At 36.1% G+C, this 22,417-nt stretch overlaps 1 protein-coding gene across 1 annotated transcript; it reads right to left on the bottom strand.

Annotated features, from left to right (window-relative positions):
* Window positions 1–1,315: 1,315 nt before the first annotated feature.
* Window positions 1,316–22,407, bottom strand: LOC128228330 (uncharacterized). Its single transcript, XM_052939593.1, has 17 exons — window positions 22,376–22,407; window positions 21,705–21,904; window positions 21,173–21,303; window positions 19,684–19,842; window positions 18,502–18,603; window positions 17,242–17,298; window positions 15,121–15,177; window positions 13,029–13,085; window positions 10,910–10,966; window positions 8,782–8,838; window positions 5,889–5,926; window positions 5,303–5,416; window positions 4,533–4,636; window positions 3,183–3,327; window positions 2,678–2,811; window positions 2,229–2,349; window positions 1,316–1,357 (listed from the first exon to the last, which is right to left on the bottom strand). Exons 2-17 carry the CDS (start codon window positions 21,887–21,889, stop codon window positions 1,316–1,318), a joined length of 1,560 nt encoding a protein of 519 aa, XP_052795553.1. The 5' UTR covers window positions 21,890–21,904; window positions 22,376–22,407.
* Between the last annotated feature and the right edge of the window lie 10 nt (window positions 22,408–22,417).

Raw genomic sequence — 22,417 nt, 5'->3', positions numbered from 1 at the left:
GGTAGTCAAGAGGGTCAAGTGTTATGGTTTTCAAGAGGGTTTTGCAACTTAATGCTAGTCCAGAGGGTTCGGTGTTATGGTTGTCAAGAGGGTCCAGTGAAATGGAAGTCAAGAGTGTTCAGTGTTATGGTAGTCAAGAGGGTTTGACAACGTAATGCTAGTTGTAAAGGGTTCAGTGTTATGGTTGTCAAGAGAGTTTTGCAACTTAATGCTAGTCCAGAGAGTTCGGTGTTATGGTTGTGAAGAGGGTTCAGTGTTATGGTTGTGAAGAGGGTCCAGTGAAATGGTAGTCAAGAGTGTTCAGTGTTATGGTAGTCAAGAGGGTTTGACTACGTAATGCAAGTCCAGAAGGTTCAGTGATATGGTTGTCAAGAGGGTTCAGTGTAATGGTTGTCAAGAGGGTTCAGTGAAATGATAGTCAGGAGGGTTCAGTGAAATGGTAGTCAAGAGGGTTCAGTGTAATGGTAGTCAGGAGGGTTCGGTGTTATGGTTGTCAAGAGGGTTCAGTGTTATGGTTGTGAAGAGGGTCCAGTGAAATGGTAGTCAAGAGTGTTCAGTGTTATGGTAGTCAAGAGGGTTTGACAACGTAATGCAAGTCCAGAGGGTTCAGTGATATGGTTGTCAAGAGGGTTCAGTGTAATGGTTGTCAAGAGGGTTCAGTGAAATGGTAGTCAAAAGGGGTTCAGTGTAATGGTAGTCAGGAGGGTTCAGTGAAATGGTAGTCAAGAGGGTTCAGTGTTATGGTAGTCAGTAGGGTTCAGTGTATTGGTTGTCAAGAGGGTTCAGTGTAATGGTAGTCAAGAGGGCCCAGTGTAATAGTTGTCAAGAGGGTTCAGTGTAATGGTAGTCAAGAGGGTTCAGTGTAATAGTAGTCCAGAGGGTTCAGTGTAATGGTAGTCTAGAGGGTTCAGTGTAATGGTAGTCAAGAGGGCCCAGTGTAATATTAGTCAAGAGGGTTCAGTGTAATGGCAGTATTGAGGGTTAAGTGCATTGGTCGTCAAGAGGGTTCAGTGTAATGGTAGTCAGGAGGGTTTAGTGTATTGGTAGTCAAGAGGCTCAGTGTAATGGTAGTCTGCAGGGTATGGTGCAATGGTAGTCAAGGGGGTTCAGTGTATTGGTAGTAAAGAAGGTATGTACCTGTGTAATGGTAGTCAGGAGGGTTTAGTGTATTGGTAGTCAAGACGGTTCAGTGTATTGGTAGTCAAGAGGGTATTTACCTGTGTAATGGTAGTCTAGAGGGTTCAGTGTATTGGTAGTCATGAGGGTTCAGTGTATTGGTAGTCAAGAGGGTTCAGTGTAATGGTAGTCAGGAGGGTTAAGTGTAATGGTAGTCAAGGGGGCTCAGTGTAATGGTAGTCTGGAGGGTATGGTGCAATGGTAGTCAAGGGGGTTCAGTGTATTGGTAGTCAAGAGGGTATATACCTGTGTTATGGTAGTCAGGAGGGTTTAGTGTATTGGTAGTCAAGAGGGTATGTACCTGTGTAATGGTAGTCAGGAGGGTTTAGTGTATTGGTAGTCAAGAGGGTATGTACCCGTGTAGGTAGTCAAGAGGGTTTAGTGTATTGGTAGTCAAGAGGGTATGTACCTGTGTAATGGTAGTCAGGAGGGTTTAGTGTATTGGTAGTCAAGAGGGTATGTACCCGTGTAGGTAGTCAAGGGGGTTCAGTGTATTGGTAGTCAAGAGGGTATGTACCGGTGTAATGGTAGTCAGGAGGGTTTAGTGTATTGGTAGGCAAGAGGGTATGTACCCGTGTAATGGTAGTCAGGAGGGTTTAGTGTAAGGGTAGTTAAGAGCATTCAGTCTAATGTAAGAAATGTTCTTAACCTATATGATTGTATAGGTTATGAGCTTATATGCATCTTGCCATAACCTGAGAAGGTGCATTTTTAACAAAAGGTACTGATGTAATGCTTTTCATTGGAAGGAAGTGAGAAAAAAATGGCAGAATCAGAAAATACTCCCACAAGCAGACTCCCTGCACATCTATTAGGACATGTACATCTAATAATATACTGGCTGAAGATATTAAACTGCCATTTGATTATCATCATACCACATCTACTGCAATATTTTTTCTAGAGATAGATTCAGTGTTAATAAAAGACAAAAAAATTGATAGAAATTGCCTGCAAAAATTGAATGTGATATATTATGGTCAGGTCATGATGAGGAGCAGTATATGGTTGAATAAGAGTAAGTATAGAAATGTTAGGTGTACTGTACCTACTCTGTCCTGTAGCGTGAGAAAAACACCTGGGGGTAGGGCAAAGTGCACGTTCTTCTGTTCCCCAGGGCTTCTGGGAAAGTACTTGGTTGGGGAAGAATCACCCTCACTGTCAGTGGCCAAGCTGAAAAAGGAGTTTATATATTGTTGGATAAGATAACTCACATGACCATGGGCAGTTTGATTTCTTTGAGCTATATGGGTTGGACTAAATATTGACAGATTCAATGACAGGACAAAAAGATAATTAATATTTGTTCGGTATGAAATAACCTGTAGAAATGGTAATATCTACATAGCAATTTCAAGTTAATTTGCCATTGAAAGATGTCATATTTAAATATCAGAACAACTATTTCCAGGCTTTCCTGAACTTCAAATTAATTAAAATATAGTGATAATAACAAAACTTTACTCAAAAATAATCAGTTGAATATCACTCCTGACATTACCTGTACTTCCTTGGATGGAAGTCTCGGACCAGTGGTGGAATTGGGGTTGGCAGCTCGTAAGTACGATCCAACTCCAAGTCTGAGTCAATGTTCTCATACAGACCTCGGCCAGACCCAGTATGGTGGATAGCCACCTGGTTACAAACATGAGATAATATTTCAATACTTCAAAAGGAGAAGGTGAACACTTATCTCAGCTACCTTCATACCCTCAGTTGATCAAAGCTCATGAATCAACACCTATTTTAGCGAAGGTACTGGGCTAACAACAAATATTCATAGTTGAATCATTAACTTAGTTATAATAAATATTCAAACCTTTTTTTTTATTGCTTGAAACCAGCAAGCCAGTATTTTGTAATGCCATGTGCATCACAAAAACCATTATGGTTGAATCTGACCTAACATATACATAGAGCAGTAAAATAATACAAATACAGCATAGATCTTAAAATTATTTTGCCACTTTTTGAAATTAAGTACATGAATGTGAAAAGAGTCTTACATTTTGTTCATGATATTGTTCGAGGGCTTCATGGAACTTGCCAGGATCTTCCTCCTCCATTTGTAGTCTCGTGTAGCTTGGTGGGCGTGGCTTCTTCTTGTGTCCACGGAGTCCACCCTTCAAGTGGTCCAACCACAACGTGGGGCTACATGAAACACAATAACTGGACTGGTATCTGTTGTTAAATGAATAGTGAAAGTGCTGCTGGTTCTGTGTTTTACTGGGGAGTTGACCCTTTAGGTGGTCCAATCACGACTTGGGGCTACATGAAACACAAGAACTAGGACTGGTATTTGTTGTTAAATGCAGTGCAAAAATGGTGCTGCTTTTTGTAGCAGAGGAGTTAATTGTTCAGTTGGTCCAACAATGGGTTGCATTAAATTTACATATTGTTACACTTTCATTCATTAACAAGAGCTGACATAATCAAGCCTAAAAATGCCCCTTATTGGGCCTTTGTCGGATGGATATAGCCATAATTTTATGATTATTACAGCACAAGAGATGAAAGTAAAACATCTATTTCCCCCTTATGGCAGCCAATTTGTCACTACGCAATCAATGTAAGTGCAGTCATTTAAGGTCATGACCAACGTCCCTGAAATTTGACCAGCTGACCTCAAAATTGATAGGGATGCTACTGGTGGTGCAATCATGAAATTAGACTTTTGGATGAACAAGCCCTACTTCATATACTATAGCTTGGATTCAAAGTTTTGAGCAAGCCCTGCTATATTAAGTTTAGAATTTGAACAAGCCCGGAAGTCATTTTACCAGTGCAGGGCTTGTGTTAATTTCGCCCACTGGTGCCGACCAACCTCCCTACAAAGTTTCAAGACCATAGGATCAAGCATACTCTAGTAATCAATCTGACAAGCTTTTGTGTTCAAGGTCACCACAATTGTGACCTTATACCTAAAAATCAAATAGGGTCATCTGCTGGTCATGTTCAAATGTGAGGACGTAGGACAAAAGCATACTTAAGTTATCAATTAGACAAGCTTTTAGTGTAAGGTCACCATGACCATGACTTTGACCTTCAAAAATGATACTCTGATAGGGGTCACCACTCTCCCTTCTTAGTTTGAGCACTGTAATATAGGAGGGCACAATTAAGAGGAACTGATTTTATGACTGATCACATGTAGTCCATGAAAATAGTAAAGTAGCATTAATCTGGTGTTCTGATTGTATGCCATTCTATAGGCTTCATTTTAAACTTGAATACAAGGTTTCCCATGTATATTCAGCATGGCATGTGCAGGAATATTGAGATAAAACAACAAATATTTGAAATCTGAATGTGTTTACAGCTATTCAACCTGCTGAAGGACATACCTAAATACTTACAAATCTTTAATTTGTTGAGTGCCACTCTTTTTTTGTTCTGGGAAGAGCGCTGGGTCAAGGTCACCTGCCATCAGTTGTTCCTTGCTGCCAGACTTGCTGGAGCCCTGGGGTGGGGAGAATATAAATTTGAACATTTTGATGAAAGTTATGGAATCTGTGTTTATAAATTGCTCTCTGAGCTCACACATTTATATTTGAAAGCTTAGAATCAGGTATCATAATATCATAGCAAAAGCAATTTTCTTAGTCTATCTAAAAATCACTAATTAATGATGCAGGCCATCACTGGAGGATGCTCCAGAATGCTCTGCCTGAAAGTTCTAGTTACTGTATAAAAGCCTTTGTGTTCATGGCTTATAAGTGTCAAAATAATTTTGGAATATCATGATTATGCTTGAGTTTATAATTTAACTTGTATGAAATATTTCAGTTGCTGTCATCTGATAATTAGACTTGTCGATGGACAAGCCCAAATGTTTACACTAGTGCTTGGCATAAAATCAATTGACAAGCCCTTCTATAGAAAATTCAAGATTTGAGCACGCTTTGAAAACATTTTAATAGTAGAGCTGACTTGTGGGCGTTAACTGCAGTTTCAATTTAAAGAAACAAAGTATGACTTTGCAAGTATTGTGATAAATTTGTTTGAGAAATATAAGATATGAAATTAAGATATTCACAAGCAAGACCCTGCACAAACTGTTTCTCTCATTAGATCTTCATAATTATTTACTATCAAAGTCTATTATATTTAACATGAGATGGCTTACTCTGCAGAATATAAGCGAAAGAACGACCATGAGGTTTAGGAGCAAGATGATCATGAAGACGCCTAACTTGAACTGGTCATCCTGAATGTTAACGTCGAACCAGTGGTGGTGAATCTGAAATATTACATGCAAGTGTCATAAGCTAATAATTAGAAATAAAAACATTTGTTTTACCAGTACAATTGGAAATTTACTTCACTGGACTGGTGACAAATTTCGCATTGTTTGGCCAATTAGGTTTAGAGGGGGAGGTTTGCTCCCCTAAAAAGTTACAGGAGTCACTCCTCCCATTGAGTGTAGTATCAACAACATGGCTTGCAGAGAGAAAGGTCCTGTGTCCAATCACCAGTCAGGAATATTGCCAAGTAGGAACCAAACCTGGGGTCCATTTAGAGAGGTCATGAAAAAGTAATTCTTCTAGAATGGCAATCCATAATCACTTGGATGAGAAGCAGAAACCTATACCATGACGATCAGAATGCATTGACATGTAGGGGTTGACATAGCTTTGAGAATATTGCTATCATACAAAGTGGCATAACACTTTAATCGGCGTACTGGGATGGTGATGTGCCTACATACTTACATGATGGTGAACTACTTTTTTCTTAGATGCACTGGGTACTGAAAAACACAAGAACGAATCTCAAAAGATATAAAGTGCATTAAACAATTATGTTAATAAATTGGGTCTTCAGAATTGTTTGCCAAACATTTTATGTACAGGCTTATTGTGTTAAAATTTGTTCTTTGTCTTAATATTTTCTATTCAAATAATATGAAAAGTTTGAATACATTTTATGAAAGTTTCAAAGGCATGACATAACGAGGTTTCTTGCATACCGGACGTGTGTTTCCGGTCATGTGACCAGTGCTGGAAAACCCCATCTTACACCCCCTATGTAAGATGAGTCACGCGCAACAACGCGCCACTTCTTATTTCATTTATTGTATGGTTTATGAAAAGTATATTATGCCATTTCAATAAAGCATAATGAAATATATATGTATGCAAGGCTTTTAATTAAAATTGAAAATAAATAATCATAAAAAACACGATTTTCAGTTATTAAAAATATTATTTAAAAAAACTGCGCTTTATACGTCAGTAAACAACATCACACACGCTTTTTGGTGTTATTGTACGAAGGTTTGTTAAAAAAAAATCTAAGTCATTTTTTGAACAAATTGATAATATCAGATATACAAGAAAAAATACCAATCATGTGTTTCCAATACGGATAGAAAAATCTGACCCTCGGACACGCTGCATGGCCGGTGACTCGGCAAGCCTTGTTACCGGCTTACGTGCGTGCCCTTGGCTTGGATTTTTCTATCCGTACCGGAAACACATGATAGATTCTTATACTCTCTACCTTTGTTGCTGCCATCTTCAACAACTTTTGATACTTCAACATAATCAGAGGACCTACCTGAAAGTAAGAATGACATATTGACAACTGTATGGAGGGTCGTATTTGTGGAGCTTTTAATTGAGAATGAGTCCTGAGAATGAAGAAGTGACAAGTATTCTGCCTCAAAACCAGGTGATTTAAGATATTGAATGTAAATACTCCCATACAATTATTCTCCTCAGTATGATTATTAAAAATTATTGCATGCATGCTATAGATTGTATTATTGGACTTAAAATGCACTGTGTCAGTTTTTGTTCTCTTTCTGTGTCCTAAACATAGAATTTGTAATGTTTACCCAATTTAACTAACTCCTAGCATATTATTTAAAGTATTTTAAATGTATTTAAATTTAATCTCTTATTTAGTGCTACACGTTGTAATCAGTTATTTTTCACTGATCACTTGAATAAATCTTATCTTCTTGATTATGTGCCTACCTTAATAGGCAATAGTTTCGCTGGCGACATCACATACAGCTTTTCAAGGGAATTAAATAGGTGTTCATACAGTTTTGTTTATAAAAAGCAAGAATTTTTCTACTGAACAGGTACAGATACAATGGAATTTATCTACCAATTGCTAGGGTCTGGGATAGGCTCATGATAGACATGCTATCTGGTAAGACCAATTCAGGAAACAGTTTCTTTAATGGTCCAGTGACCAACGCAGGGTAAATTCTATGTCAGATCTTTTCAATGAGAAAATTGATCCCATTTGTCTAAAATTCGTAAGAGAATTTTAATTTCAGTGAGATATTTAATAAGAAATGATAATGATATAAACTGACGCTACAGTATTATTCAAACTACTTTTAATCATTTGGGGCAATGATAAAAGTTAACATATCATGCACATTGTTGAGTGTGTGGATAAGAACCGGCCACCCTGTTAGCATGGTTAGAGCTCCATGCTTGTGTTCCGGCAGTCGTGGGTTCGAGCCCAACTTTTTTGTTTGGGCAAACTTTTCCTCTGAGGATTAATTTAATGGTGGCAGTGGTAAAGCGCAGGAGTGCCTCCGATGGCCTAAAAGGTTAATGGGGGGGGGGGAGAAGTTTAATGGGGGGAGGAGTGTAGTGTGAAGGTAAGACCGGCCGCCTGATTAGCGCAGTTGGTTAGAGTCATGCTGGTGTTCCCATGGTTGTGGGTTAAATCTCAACACCAGGCACACTTTTCCTTTGAGTTTTACTTCAACATTAAAGACTTTCTGGTCTTTTTCTTTACATAAAATTTCTTGCGAATAACACAGATTATGCGAATCCTAATACCTCGGTGAAAGTTGGTTGTAAAAGAGATTTTCAGAAAGCTTTCGATTGTAGACGCTTGTTAAATGCAGATTGAAACTCAAGTTAACAAAACCAAAGCGGTTGGCAAAATGCTTGAAAACTGTGGCAAAGCAATTGTTGCAACATGCGGAGATTATTTGTTGGAGGTTTTAAATTCCAGTTAATTCATTGGATAGTGCAACCATGTGCTTATAAGTATTTAAAAAAAATAATACTATAATTGGTCAACTTATTCTTGCATACCGGACGTGTGTTTCCGGTCATGTGACCAGTGCTGGAAAAACCCATCTTACATACTCCATGTAAGATGAGTCACGCGCAACAACGCGCCACTTCTTATTTCATTTATTGTATGGTTTATGAAAAGTATATTATGCCATTTCAATAAAGCATAATGAAATATATATGTATGCAAGGCTTTTAATTAAAATTAAAAATAAATAATCATAAAAAAACACGATTTTCAGTTATTAAAAATATTATTTAAAATAACTGCGCTTTATGATGTCAGTAAACAACATCCCACGCATTTTTTGGTGTAATTGTATGAAGGTATGTTAAAAAAAAATTTAAGTCATTTTTTGAACAAACTGATAATATCAGATATACAAGAAAAAATATCAATCATGTTTTTCTAATACGGATAGAAAAATCTGACCCTCGGACACGGTGTGTGGCTGGTGACTCGGCACGCCTTGTTATTGGCTTATGTGCGTGCTCTTGGCTTGGATTTTTCTATCCGTACCGGAAACACATGATAGATACTTATACTCTCTACCTTTGTTGCGGCTATCTTCAACAACTTTTGATACTTCAACATAATCAGAGGACCTACCTGAAAGTAAGAATGACATATTGACAACTGTATGGAGGGTCATATTTGTGGAGCTTTTAATTGAGAATGAGTCCTGAGAATGAAGAAGTGACAAGTATTCTGCCTCAAAACCAGGTGATTTAAGATATTGAATGTAAATACTCCCATACAATTATTCTCCTCAGTATGATTATTAAAAATTATTGCGTGCATGCTATAGATTGTATTATTGGACTTAAAATGCACTGTGTCAGTTTTTGTTTTTTTCTGTGTCCTAAACATAGAATTTGTAATGTTTACCCAATTTAACTAACTCCTAGCATATTATTTAAAGTATTTTAAATGCATTTAAATATAATCTCTTATTTAGTGCTACACGTTGTAATCAGTTATTTTTTCACTGATCACTTGAATAAATCTTATCTTCTTGATTATGTGCCTACCTTAATAGGCAATAGTTTCGCTGGCGACATCACATACAGCTTTTCAAGGGAATTAAATAGGTGTTCATACAGTTTTGTTTATAAAAAGCAAGAATTTTTCTATTGAACAGGTACAGATACAATGGAATTTATCTACCAATTGCTAGGGTCTGGGATAGGCTCATGATAGACATGCTATCTGGTAAGACCAATTCAGGAAACAGTTTCTTTAATGGTCCAGTGACCAACGCAGGGTAAATTCTATGTCAGATCTTTTCAATGAGAAAATTGATCCCATTTGTCTAAAATTCGTAAGAGAATTTTAATTTCAGTGAGATATTTAATAAGAAATGATAATGATATAAACTGACGTTACAGTATTATTCAAACTACTTTTAATCATTTGGGGCAATGATAAAAGTTAACATATCATGCACATTGTTGAGTGTGTGGGTAAGAACCAGCCACCCTGTTAGCATGGTTAGAGCTCCATGCTTGTGTTCCAGCAGTCGTGGGTTCAAGCCCAACTTTTTTTGTTTGTGCAAACTTTTCCTCTGAGGATTAATTTAATGGTGGCAGTGGTAAAGCGCAGGAGTGCCTCCGATGGCCTTAAAGGTTAATGGGGGGGGGGGGGGGGGGAGAAGTTTAATGGGGGAGGAGTGTAGTGTGAAGGTAAGACCGGCCGCCTGATTAGCGCAGTTGGTTAGAGTCATGCTGGTGTTCCCATGGTTGTGGGTTAAATCTCAACATCAGGCACACTTTTCCTTTGAGTTTTACTTCAACATTAAAGACTTTCTGGTCTTTTTCTTTACATAAAATTTCTTGCGAATAACACAGATTATGCGAATCTTAAGGATAATCTAAACACTAATACCTCGGTGAAAGTTGATTGTAAAAGAGATTTTCAGAAAGCTTTCGATTGTAGACGCTTGGTAAATGCAGATTGAAACTCAAGTTAACAAAACCAATGCGGTTCGCAAAATGCTTGAAAACTGTGGCAAAGCAATTGTTGCAACATGCGGAGATTATTTGTTGGAGGTTTTAAATTCCAGTTAATTCATTGGATAGTGCAACCATGTGCTTATACGTATTTAAAAAAAATAATACTATAATTGGTCAACTTATTCTTGCATACCGGACGTGTGTTTCCGGTCATGTGACCAGTGCTGGAAAAACCCATCTTACATACTCCATGTAAGATGAGTCACGCGCAACAACGCGCCACTTCTTATTTCATTTATTGTATGGTTTATGAAAAGTATATTATGCCATTTCAATAAAGCATAATGAAATATATATGTATGCAAGGCTTTTAATTAAAATTAAAAATAAATCATCATAAAAAAACACGATTTTCAGTTTTTAAAAATATTATTTAAAATAACTGCGCTTTATGACGTCAGTAAACAACATCCCACGCATTTTTTGGTGTAATTGTATGAAGGTTTGTTAAAAAAAATTCTAAGTCATTTTTTGAACAAACTGATAATATCAGATATACAAGAAAAAATACCAATCATGTTTTTCTGATACGGATAGAAAAATCTGACCCTCGGACACGGTGCGTGGCTGGTGACTCGGCAAGCCTTGTTATCGGCTTACGTGCGTGCTCTTGGCTTGGATTTTTCTATCCGTACCGGAAACACATGATAGATTCATATACTCTCTACCTTTGTTGCGGCTATCTTCAACAACTTTTGATACTTCAACATAATCAGAGGACCTACCTGAAAGTAAGAATGACATATTGACAACTGTATGGAGGGTTGTATTTGTGGAGCTTTTAATTGAGAATGAGTCCTGAGAATGAAGAAGTGACAAGTATTCTGCCTCAAAACCAGGTGATTTAAGATATTGAATGTAATTACTCCCATACAATTATTCTCCTCAGTATGATTATTAAAAATTATTGCATGCATGCTATAGATTGTATTATTGGACTTAAAATGCACTGTGTCAGTTTTTTTTTTTTTCTGTGTCCTAAACATAGAATTTGTAATGTTTACCCAATTTAACTAACTCCTAGCATATTATTTACAGTATTTTAAATATAATCTCTTATTTAGTGCTACACGTTGTAATCAGTTATTTTTTCACTGATCACTTGAATAAATCTTATCTTCTTGATTATGTGCCTACCTTAATAGGCAATAGTTTCGCTGGCGACATCACATACAGCTTTTCAAGGGAATTAAATAGGTGTTCATACAGTTTTGTTTATAAAAAGCAAGAATTTTTCTATTGAACAGGTACAGATACAATGGAATTTATCTACCAATTGCTAGGGTCTGGGATAGGCTCATGATAGACATGCTATCTGGTAAGACCAATTCAGGAAACAGTTTCTTTAATGGTCCAGTGACCAACGCAGGGTAAATTCTATGTCAGATCTTTTCAATGAGAAAATTGATCCCATTTGTCTAAAATTCGTAAGAGAATTTTAATTTCAGTGAGATATTTAATAAGAAATGATAATGATATAAACTGACGTTACAGTATTATTCAAACTACTTTTAATCATTTGGGGCAATGATAAAAGTTAACATATCATGCACATTGTTGAGTGTGTGGGTAAGAACCAGCCACCCTGTTAGCATGGTTAGAGCTCCATGCTTGTGTTCCAGCAGTCGTGGGTTCAAGCCCAACTTTTTTTGTTTGTGCAAACTTTTCCTCTGAGGATTAATTTAATGGTGGCAGTGGTAAAGCGCAGGAGTGCCTCCGATGGCCTTAAAGGTTAATGGGGGGGGGGGGGGGGGGGAGAAGTTTAATGGGGGAGGAGTGTAGTGTGAAGGTAAGACCGGCCGCCTGATTAGCGCAGTTGGTTAGAGTCATGCTGGTGTTCCCATGGTTGTGGGTTAAATCTCAACATCAGGCACACTTTTCCTTTGAGTTTTACTTCAACATTAAAGACTTTCTGGTCTTTTTCTTTACATAAAATTTCTTGCGAATAACACAGATTATGCGAATCTTAAGGATAATCTAAACACTAATACCTCGGTGAAAGTTGATTGTAAAAGAGATTTTCAGAAAGCTTTCGATTGTAGACGCTTGGTAAATGCAGATTGAAACTCAAGTTAACAAAACCAATGCGGTTCGCAAAATGCTTGAAAACTGTGGCAAAGCAATTGTTGCAACATGCGGAGATTATTTGTTGGAGGTTTTAAATTCCAGTTAATTCATTGGATAGTGCAACCATGTGCTTATACGTATTTAAAAAAAATAATACTATAATTGGTCAACTTATTCTTGCATACCGGACGTGTGTTTCCGGTCATGTGACCAGTGCTGGAAAAACCCATCTTACATACTCCATGTAAGATGAGTCACGCGCAACAACGCGCCACTTCTTATTTCATTTATTGTATGGTTTATGAAAAGTATATTATGCCATTTCAATAAAGCATAATGAAATATATATGTATGCAAGGCTTTTAATTAAAATTAAAAATAAATCATCATAAAAAAACACGATTTTCAGTTTTTAAAAATATTATTTAAAATAACTGCGCTTTATGACGTCAGTAAACAACATCCCACGCATTTTTTGGTGTAATTGTATGAAGGTTTGTTAAAAAAAATTCTAAGTCATTTTTTGAACAAACTGATAATATCAGATATACAAGAAAAAATACCAATCATGTTTTTCTGATACGGATAGAAAAATCTGACCCTCGGACACGGTGCGTGGCTGGTGACTCGGCAAGCCTTGTTATCGGCTTACGTGCGTGCTCTTGGCTTGGATTTTTCTATCCGTACCGGAAACACATGATAGATTCATATACTCTCTACCTTTGTTGCGGCTATCTTCAACAACTTTTGATACTTCAACATAATCAGAGGACCTACCTGAAAGTAAGAATGACATATTGACAACTGTATGGAGGGTTGTATTTGTGGAGCTTTTAATTGAGAATGAGTCCTGAGAATGAAGAAGTGACAAGTATTCTGCCTCAAAACCAGGTGATTTAAGATATTGAATGTAATTACTCCCATACAATTATTCTCCTCAGTATGATTATTAAAAATTATTGCATGCATGCTATAGATTGTATTATTGGACTTAAAATGCACTGTGTCAGTTTTTTTTTTTTTTCTGTGTCCTAAACATAGAATTTGTAATGTTTACCCAATTTAACTAACTCCTAGCATATTATTTACAGTATTTTAAATATAATCTCTTATTTAGTGCTACACGTTGTAATCAGTTATTTTTTCACTGATCACTTGAATAAATCTTATCTTCTTGATTATGTGCCTACCTTAATAGGCAATAGTTTCGCTGGCGACATCACATACAGCTTTTCAAGGGAATTAAATAGGTGTTCATACAGTTTTGTTTATAAAAAGCAAGAATTTTTCTATTGAACAGGTACAGATACAATTGAATTTATCTACCAATTGCTAGGGTCTGGGATAGGCTCATGATAGACATGCTATCTGGTAAGACCAATTCAGGAAACAGTTTCTTTAATGGTCCAGTGACCAACGCAGGGTAAATTCTATGTCAGATCTTTTCAATGAGAAAATTGATCCCATTTGTCTAAAATTCGTAAGAGAATTTTAATTTCAGTGAGATATTTAATAAGAAATGATAAGGATATAAACTGACGTTACAGTATTATTCAAACTACTTTTAATCATTTGGGGCAATGATAAAAGTTAACATATCATGCACATTGTTGAGTGTGTGGATAAGAACCGGCCACCCTGTTAGCATGGTTAGAGCTCCATGCTTGTGTTCCGGCAGTCGTGGGTTCGAGCCCAACTTTTTTTGTTTGGGCAAACTTTTCCTCTGAGGATTAATTTAATGGTGGCAGTGGTAAAGCGCAGGAGTGCCTCCGATGGCCTAAAAGGTTAATGGGGGGGGGAGAAGTTTAATGGGGGGAGGAGTGTAGTGTGAAGGTAAGACCGGCCGCCTGATTAGCGCAGTTGGTTAGAGTCATGCTGGTGTTCCCATGGTTGTGGGTTAAATCTCAACACCAGGTACACTTTTCCTTTGAGTTTTACTTCAACATTAAAGACTTTCTGGTCTTTTTCTTTACATAAAATTTCTTGCGAATAACACAGATTATGCGAATCCTAATACCTCGGTGAAAGTTGGTTGTAAAAGAGATTTTCAGAAAGCTTTCGATTGTAGACGCTTGTTAAATGCAGATTGAAACTCAAGTTAACAAAACCAAAGCGGTTCGCAAAATGCTTGAAAACTGTGGCAAAGCAATTGTTGCAACATGCGGAGATTATTTGTTGGAGGTTTTAAATTCCAGTTAATTCATTGGATAGTGCAACCATGTGCTTATACGTATTTAAAAAAAATAATACTATAATTGGTCAACTTATTCTTGCATACCGGACGTGTGTTTCCGGTCATGTGACCAGTGCTGGAAAAACCCATCTTACATACTCCATGTAAGATGAGTCACGCGCAACAACGCGCCACTTCTTATTTCATTTATTGTATGGTTTATGAAAAGTATATTATGCCATTTCAATAAAGCATAATGAAATATATATGTATGCAAGGCTTTTAATTAAAATTAAAAATAAATAATCATAAAAAACACGATTTTCAGTTATTAAAAATATTATTTAAAATAACTGCGCTTTATGATGTCAGTAAACAACATCCCATGCATTTTTTGGTGTAATTGTATGAAGGTATGTTAAAAAAAAATTTAAGTCATTTTTTGAACAAACTGATAATATCAGATATACAAGAAAAAATACCAATCATGTTTTTCTAATACGGATAGAAAAATCTGACCCTCGGACACGGTGTGTGGCTGGTGACTCGGCACGCCTTGTTATTGGCTTACGTGCGTGCTCTTGGCTTGGATTTTTCTATCCGTACCGGAAACACATGATAGATACTTATACTCTCTACCTTTGTTGCGGCTATCTTCAACAACTTTTGATACTTCAACATAATCAGAGGACCTACCTGAAAGTAAGAATGACATATTGACAACTGTATGGAGGGTCATATTTGTGGAGCTTTTAATTGAGAATGAGTCCTGAGAATGAAGAAGTGACAAGTATTCTGCCTCAAAACCAGGTGATTTAAGATATTGAATGTAAATACTCCCATACAATTATTCTCCTCAGTATGATTATTAAAAATTATTGCATGCATGCTATAGATTGTATTATTGGACTTAAAATGCACTGTGTCAGTTTTTTTTTTTTCTGTGTCCTAAACATAGAATTTGTAATGTTTACCCAATTTAACTAACTCCTAGCATATTATTTAAAGTATTTTAAATGTATTTAAATTTAATCTCTTATTTAGTGCTACACGTTGTAATCAGTTATTTTTCACTGATCACTTGAATAAATCTTATCTTCTTGATTATGTGCCTACCTTAATAGGCAATAGTTTCGCTGGCGACATCACATACAGCTTTTCAAGGGAATTAAATAGGTGTTCATACAGTTTTGTTTATAAAAAGCAAGAATTTTTCTATTGAACAGGTACAGATACAATGGAATTTATCTACCAATTGCTAGGGTCTGGGATAGGCTCATGATAGACATGCTATCTGGTAAGACCAATTCAGGAAACAGTTTCTTTAATGGTCCAGTGACCAACGCAGGGTAAATTCTATGTCAGATCTTTTCAATGAGAAAATTGATCCCATTTGTCTAAAATTCGTAAGAGAATTTTAATTTCAGTGAGATATTTAATAAGAAATGATAATGATATAAACTGACGTTACAGTATTATTCAAACTACTTTTAATCATTTGGGGCAATGATAAAAGTTAACATATCATGCACATTGTTGAGTGTGTGGGTAAGAACCAGCCACCCTGTTAGCATGGTTAGAGCTCCATGCTTGTGTTCCAGCAGTCGTGGGTTCAAGCCCAACTTTTTTTGTTTGTGCAAACTTTTCCTCTGAGGATTAATTTAATGGTGGCAGTGGTAAAGCGCAGGAGTGCCTCCGATGGCCTTAAAGGTTAATGGGGGGGGGGGGGAGAAGTTTAATGGGGGAGGAGTGTAGTGTGAAGGTAAGACCGGCCGCCTGATTAGCGCAGTTGGTTAGAGTCATGCTGGTGTTCCCATGGTTGTGGGTTAAATCTCAACATCAGGCACACTTTTCCTTTGAGTTTTACTTCAACATTAAAGACTTTCTGGTCTTTTTCTTTACATAAAATTTCTTGCGAATAACACAGATTATGCGAATCTTAAGGATAATCTAAACACTAATACCTCGGTGAAAGTTGATTGTAAAAGAGATTTTCAGAAAGCTTTCGATTGTAGACGCTTGGTAAATGCAGATTGAAACTCAAGTTAACAAAACCAATGCGGTTCGCAAAATGCTTGAAAACTGTGGCAAAGCAATTGTTGCAACATGCGGAGATTATTTGTTGGAGGTTTTAAATTCCAGTTAATTCATTGGATAGTGCAACCATGTGCTTATACGTATTTAAAAAAAATAATACTATAATTGGTCAACTTATTCTTGCATACCGGACGTGTGTTTCCGGTCATGTGACCAGTGCTGGAAAAACCCATCTTACATACTCCATGTAAGATGAGTCACGCGCAACAACGCGCCACTTCTTATTTCATTTATTGTATGGTTTATGAAAAGTATATTATGCCATTTCAATAAAGCATAATGAAATATATATGTATGCAAGGCTTTTAATTAAAATTAAAAATAAATAATCATAAAAAAACACGATTTTCAGTTATTAAAAATATTATTTAAAATAACTGCGCTTTATGATGTCAGTAAACAACATCCCATGCATTTTTTGGTGTAATTGTATGAAGGTATGTTAAAAAAAAATTTAAGTCATTTTTTGAACAAACTGATAATATCAGATATACAAGAAAAAATACCAATCATGTTTTTCTAATACGGATAGAAAAATCTGACCCTCGGACACGGTGTGTGGCTGGTGACTCGGCACGCCTTGTTATTGGCTTACGTGCGTGCTCTTGGCTTGGATTTTTCTATCCGTACCGGAAACACATGATAGATACTTATACTCTCTACCTTTGTTGCGGCTATCTTCAACAACTTTTGATACTTCAACATAATCAGAGGACCTACCTGAAAGTAAGAATGACATATTGACAACTGTATGGAGGGTCATATTTGTGGAGCTTTTAATTGAGAATGAGTCCTGAGAATGAAGAAGTGACAAGTATTCTGCCTCAAAACCAGGTGATTTAAGATATTGAATGTAAATACTCCCATACAATTATTCTCCTCAGTATGATTATTAAAAATTATTGCATGCATGCTATAGATTGTATTATTGGACTTAAAATGCACTGTGTCAGTTTTTTTTTTTTTCTGTGTCCTAAACATAGAATTTGTAATGTTTACCCAATTTAACTAACTCCTAGCATATTATTTAAAGTATTTTAAATGTATTTAAATTTAATCTCTTATTTAGTGCTACACGTTGTAATCAGTTATTTTTTCACTGATCACTTGAATAAATCTTATCTTCTTGATTATGTGCCTACCTTAATAGGCAATAGTTTCGCTGGCGACATCACATACAGCTTTTCAAGGGAATTAAATAGGTGTTCATACAGTTTTGTTTATAAAAAGCAAGAATTTTTCTATTGAACAGGTACAGATACAATGGAATTTATCTACCAATTGCTAGGGTCTGGGATAGGCTCATGATAGACATGCTATCTGGTAAGACCAATTCAGGAAACAGTTTCTTTAATGGTCCAGTGACCAACGCAGGGTAAATTCTATGTCAGATCTTTTCAATGAGAAAATTGATCCCATTTGTCTAAAATTCGTAAGAGAATTTTAATTTCAGTGAGATATTTAATAAGAAATGATAATGATATAAACTGACGTTACAGTATTATTCAAACTACTTTTAATCATTTGGGGCAATGATAAAAGTTAACATATCATGCACATTGTTGAGTGTGTGGGTAAGAACCAGCCACCCTATTAGCATGGTTAGAGCTCCATGCTTGTGTTCCGGCAGTCGTGGAATCGAGCCCAACTTTTTTTGTTTGGGCAAACTGTTCCTCTGAGGATTACTTTAATGGTGGCAGTGAAAACTGTGGCAAAGCAATTGTTGCAACATGCGGAGATTATTTGTTGGAGGTTTTAAATTCCAGTTAATTCATTGGATAGTGCAACCATGTGCTTATACGTGCTTATACGTATTTAAAAAAAATAATACTATAATTGGTCAACTTATTGTTTGATTGACAACTGACGATTAGTCAAATGTGAAAAAAAATCCAAAAGAAAAATTACCCTTGGCATACATACTTCTGGAATGTTTTCCTATAAAGTTCACTTTTGGTGCACGGCTGCTTTTCTTGATACTGCTTGATGACTTGTTGCCCCCTTTCTCTTTCTTGACACCATTTTCTACAAGTAAAGTGAAAAAGTTGCAAATTCTTGCTTTAAAGTTTCATGGAAGTATAAATTGATGATGTGAAGTAAACATAGTAAAATCTTCAAAGAGCGTCACCTTGCTTTACACCATAGAATCTGGTGGTAATATTTGTTGTTTTGTGTTTGCTTTGTCATATTTGCTATGTTGGAGAAGCGCATAACTCCAAGATCAAATCTATTAATCGTATTATTAACAAGCAAATTCGTTGAATTGATGTTTTTTTCAAGATTTCACCTAGTGACCTAGTTTTTGACCTCACGTTACTTAGTTTCAAACCAAACCAAGATTTCTTCAAGGTAAATTCGGATCAAGTTTCAAGAAAATTGGAGTGGAGTTGTTACCTCTGTTTGTTTTCAAATTTTCTTTAAGATTTGACCTTTTGACCTAATTTTTGACCCCATTAACCCACTTTTAAAGATTCCATCTAGGGGAACATTCTGACCTATATTTTGACCCTACACGACCTATATCCAAATGAATCCTAGGGATAATCAAGGAAAACATTCTGATAAAGTTTCTTGAATAAATATAAGTTTAATGTCTCTAGTATGTCCCAAAGATTTGACCTAGTGACTTAGTTTTTGTCCCCATGTGACCCACATTTACAAGCCGTCAAGATTTAATCAAGGTGGACATTCTGGCCAAGTTTGAAGATCTGAACAATCAGTGAGAAGATATGGTTCCGGACAGAAAAAATGTGACATATGGACAGACGGAAGGATGGCCAGCTGAAATGACAGAGGATGGAAGAATGGTCAGGATGACGGACGGACCAAGCCAAAACAATATCCCCCTCCCAAACCTTCACTTAAGTGGATGATGATAATAAGACATTTGTGACCAGATATTAATTAAGTATGATAGCGAGACAGTAAAGAAGCTGTAATATGATCAAATTGATTATATACATAACAGTTACATTTTTTTTTTTTTAATTGAAACTATTTTAAATACTGCGGCCACTAAAATATGCCCTTGGAAGTATTAACATTATTAGAAAACTCTGACAGCTCTTAAGGAATCAAACTTGAGAGGGTCACTCAAAATGGAACCTTTTGCACGTGTTTTGAAAACTACACCGGTTCGTCGTCTGCTCTTTGCAATCTCCTGTTCTAGAGCCTTTCCACCTTGCTCTTCAAGACGCTGAACACGCCGTAAAATGTCTTGTAGGGGTTTGGCTATAGAAATCTTGTTCTTTTCTTCTAGGTAGGCTATTGTTGTAGAAGAGACAAAATAAGACACAGAAAAATTAGCAACAACATAGTCTGAAATATTGATTGCAAAATGTGAAAAAACAGATATATGTTTCTTTTTAATGTTAAAGAGACTCGCTTGTGTTTTGTAAAATGCACTTTTTTATGATGAAATAAAGTGTTGCAAATCATTAGGAGTGTTAAAACTAAGATACTGACAGCTGGAACCCTCCAACAAATGTTGATATATGCTGAAAGTATTATCTTGGAAGGCCACAATTTTGAATTGCGTTAGTAACAGGATTCAACGATTGGTTGTAGCGTAATTGGTTGATCGACATTATCACATGTTGTTATCAATGTATTCTTAAAATGTTAAAATATCCATCAACTTGCATAAGACCTTGTGATCTAGTCGTTAACAAGTTGGTTTTCTTCACTTCAGTGTGTATTCCACGTGTTAAATTGCGTCATAAATGCTAGGTCAGAAGGCAATATTTTGATTTGAAAAAAGACTTCACACAAAGATAACTTCACTATTTCTTCACCATTTTAAATGAAACATAGCGCAGTCTACGCCTCTTACGGAGCCCCACCTTCTATCTTTTACCAGAATTTGATTGTGAGTTTTGTTTCTTAAAACACTTCGACAAACCTTTTCACAATACGGCCATCTGACGGGAGCACTGTCAAAACATTATTTTGGAAACAGGTTTGTCGAAGTGTTTGATGAAACTAATGACCTAATCAAATTTCAGAAATAAAACAAATGCGGGGCTCTTTAAGTGGCATAGACTACCCTTTGTTTCATTTAAAATAATGTTGTAAATGAAAAGTTATCTTTGATTTTAGTCTTCATTTTAAGCAAATTTTTGCCTTCCGACGTAGCATATATGACGTAATTTATCACATGGAATACACACACTGACTTTACCAGTGTGGGTTTGCACCCCACTTAAACCAGAATATTTTTTATACTTAAAATTGTATTTTTTCTGCAATTTCAGTATCAAGGAGTAAAATAATGATATTATTAGTGTTTTCAGATGCTTTACTGTGAAAACTAAAATTTGGTCCTGAAACATGAGCAAATCCCTTTAAAAGTGTAGAAATTGTTTCAAACCATAGTGATACTGTGACTGAATATAGAGAATTTCAACAATAATCCTTATGAGCTTTTACTTGCTTGTAAACCACAATCATGAATATGGTTAATTTAAGACCATATTCACATATACATTTGATAGGAAGACGAGTACATTTTTATGATCATAAACTATCACAACAACATGTAGATCATCCCATTACAAAGGGAAAAAATAAAGTTTTTTAGCCAATGCCTTCCTACAGCATAGAGCAGCTGCCCACTTGTAACATTGGTTCCCATCTTCTGTGAAGATGATCTTGGTTTGCGGCTCGACAGCCTGTATGTATGTCTGCCACATGCAACCGCAACTGGCTTCTGGTGTACTCACATCTCTGAATAACAAAAGCGTAAAGAACACTGCCCTAATTACTAGTTATTTCAAATTTCAAACAAAAAATTGACACCATTAATGAAAACTGAAATGTATCTATATGCATGTACCCACATTCACCCATTCTTATAGAGAAAGGGTGTGTGACAAAATGGGAGTTGAACCCCATACCTTCTGACCTGAAGTCAACACCACAACCTCTTTTCTATGAGAGCTAGCTCAACTGCAAGGCTGTTCAAAGTGTCCTATATGGCTGACACTACAATATGCAAGTTTGAATCTGATTCCTATAAAGGCTACATTCAATTAAAAACTTAACACCAAACATCAAAGTTGACACATTTATTCACAAGACCAAAATTGCAGATATTGTTATACTATTATCTAAATCTAAATTTATACCTAATATCATTTCCACACTTGGAATTGGCCAAATATGCCTTGCAGCCTTGTATTGATGCCGCAGGCTGGCAAGATGGTGGGCAAGTCTTGCCAGTGCCAGTGGGTGTAGAACTGCTTACGGCCTTAGCTGAATGAACTATTGTTGGTATCCACAGGGCTGTAAGTATCAGGCATACTCTGAACATAATTGTCTTCCTTTGCTGAAATACAAGTTCTGAACTATAAGTATAATATAGTTCACAAGCTCATATATCATAATAATAATATATAGATATATATAAAGCATCTCGATAAAATTAGTCACTGTCAGTGAATCATTTTATAATGTTCTAACTTAAAAAGAAATCGAGAAACAAGAGTAACGAAAGCTCACACTAATTATCCAGATAAAAATATGTAAAGAGCGACACATTTGGCAATAAAAAACTTACATTTACATATTATTATTTTTATTTTAAAATTTTCGACGCCATATTGAAAGAATATCTTGTCAGAACTTTACGTCATCAAAATGACGTCATGCACGTGTTAATCAAATTTATTCATCATCGATACCTTTTTATCATGATGTTTCAAACATGGTTTAGGTTCTCGTTAAATTCAGTTTAAAAGCAACAAGTCAGTGTCCCCACGTTTTGCAAGTTTTAAATAAACCGCCTTTACAAACTTACCAAATGGTAAAATCATGCAATCCGAAGCATTCCGCACCCAAA

Source organism: Mya arenaria, chromosome 1 (assembly GCF_026914265.1).
Source record: "Mya arenaria isolate MELC-2E11 chromosome 1, ASM2691426v1".
Classification (NCBI taxonomy): domain Eukaryota; kingdom Metazoa; phylum Mollusca; class Bivalvia; order Myida; family Myidae; genus Mya; species Mya arenaria.
This window is presented reverse-complemented; position numbering and strand designations above follow the sequence as displayed.

Coding starts and splice junctions, on each gene's coding strand:
- LOC128228330 (XM_052939593.1), bottom strand. CDS start 21,889: ATGTTCAGAGTATGCCTGATACTTACAGCCCTGTGGATACCAACAATA. Junction 21,304..21,704: donor AAGTGTGGAAATGATATTAG/GTATAAATTTAG, acceptor TTTGTTATTCAG/AGATGTGAGTACACCAGAAG. Junction 13,086..15,120: donor TGAAGATAGCCGCAACAAAG/GTAGAGAGTATA, acceptor TCTTACTTTCAG/GTAGGTCCTCTGATTATGTT.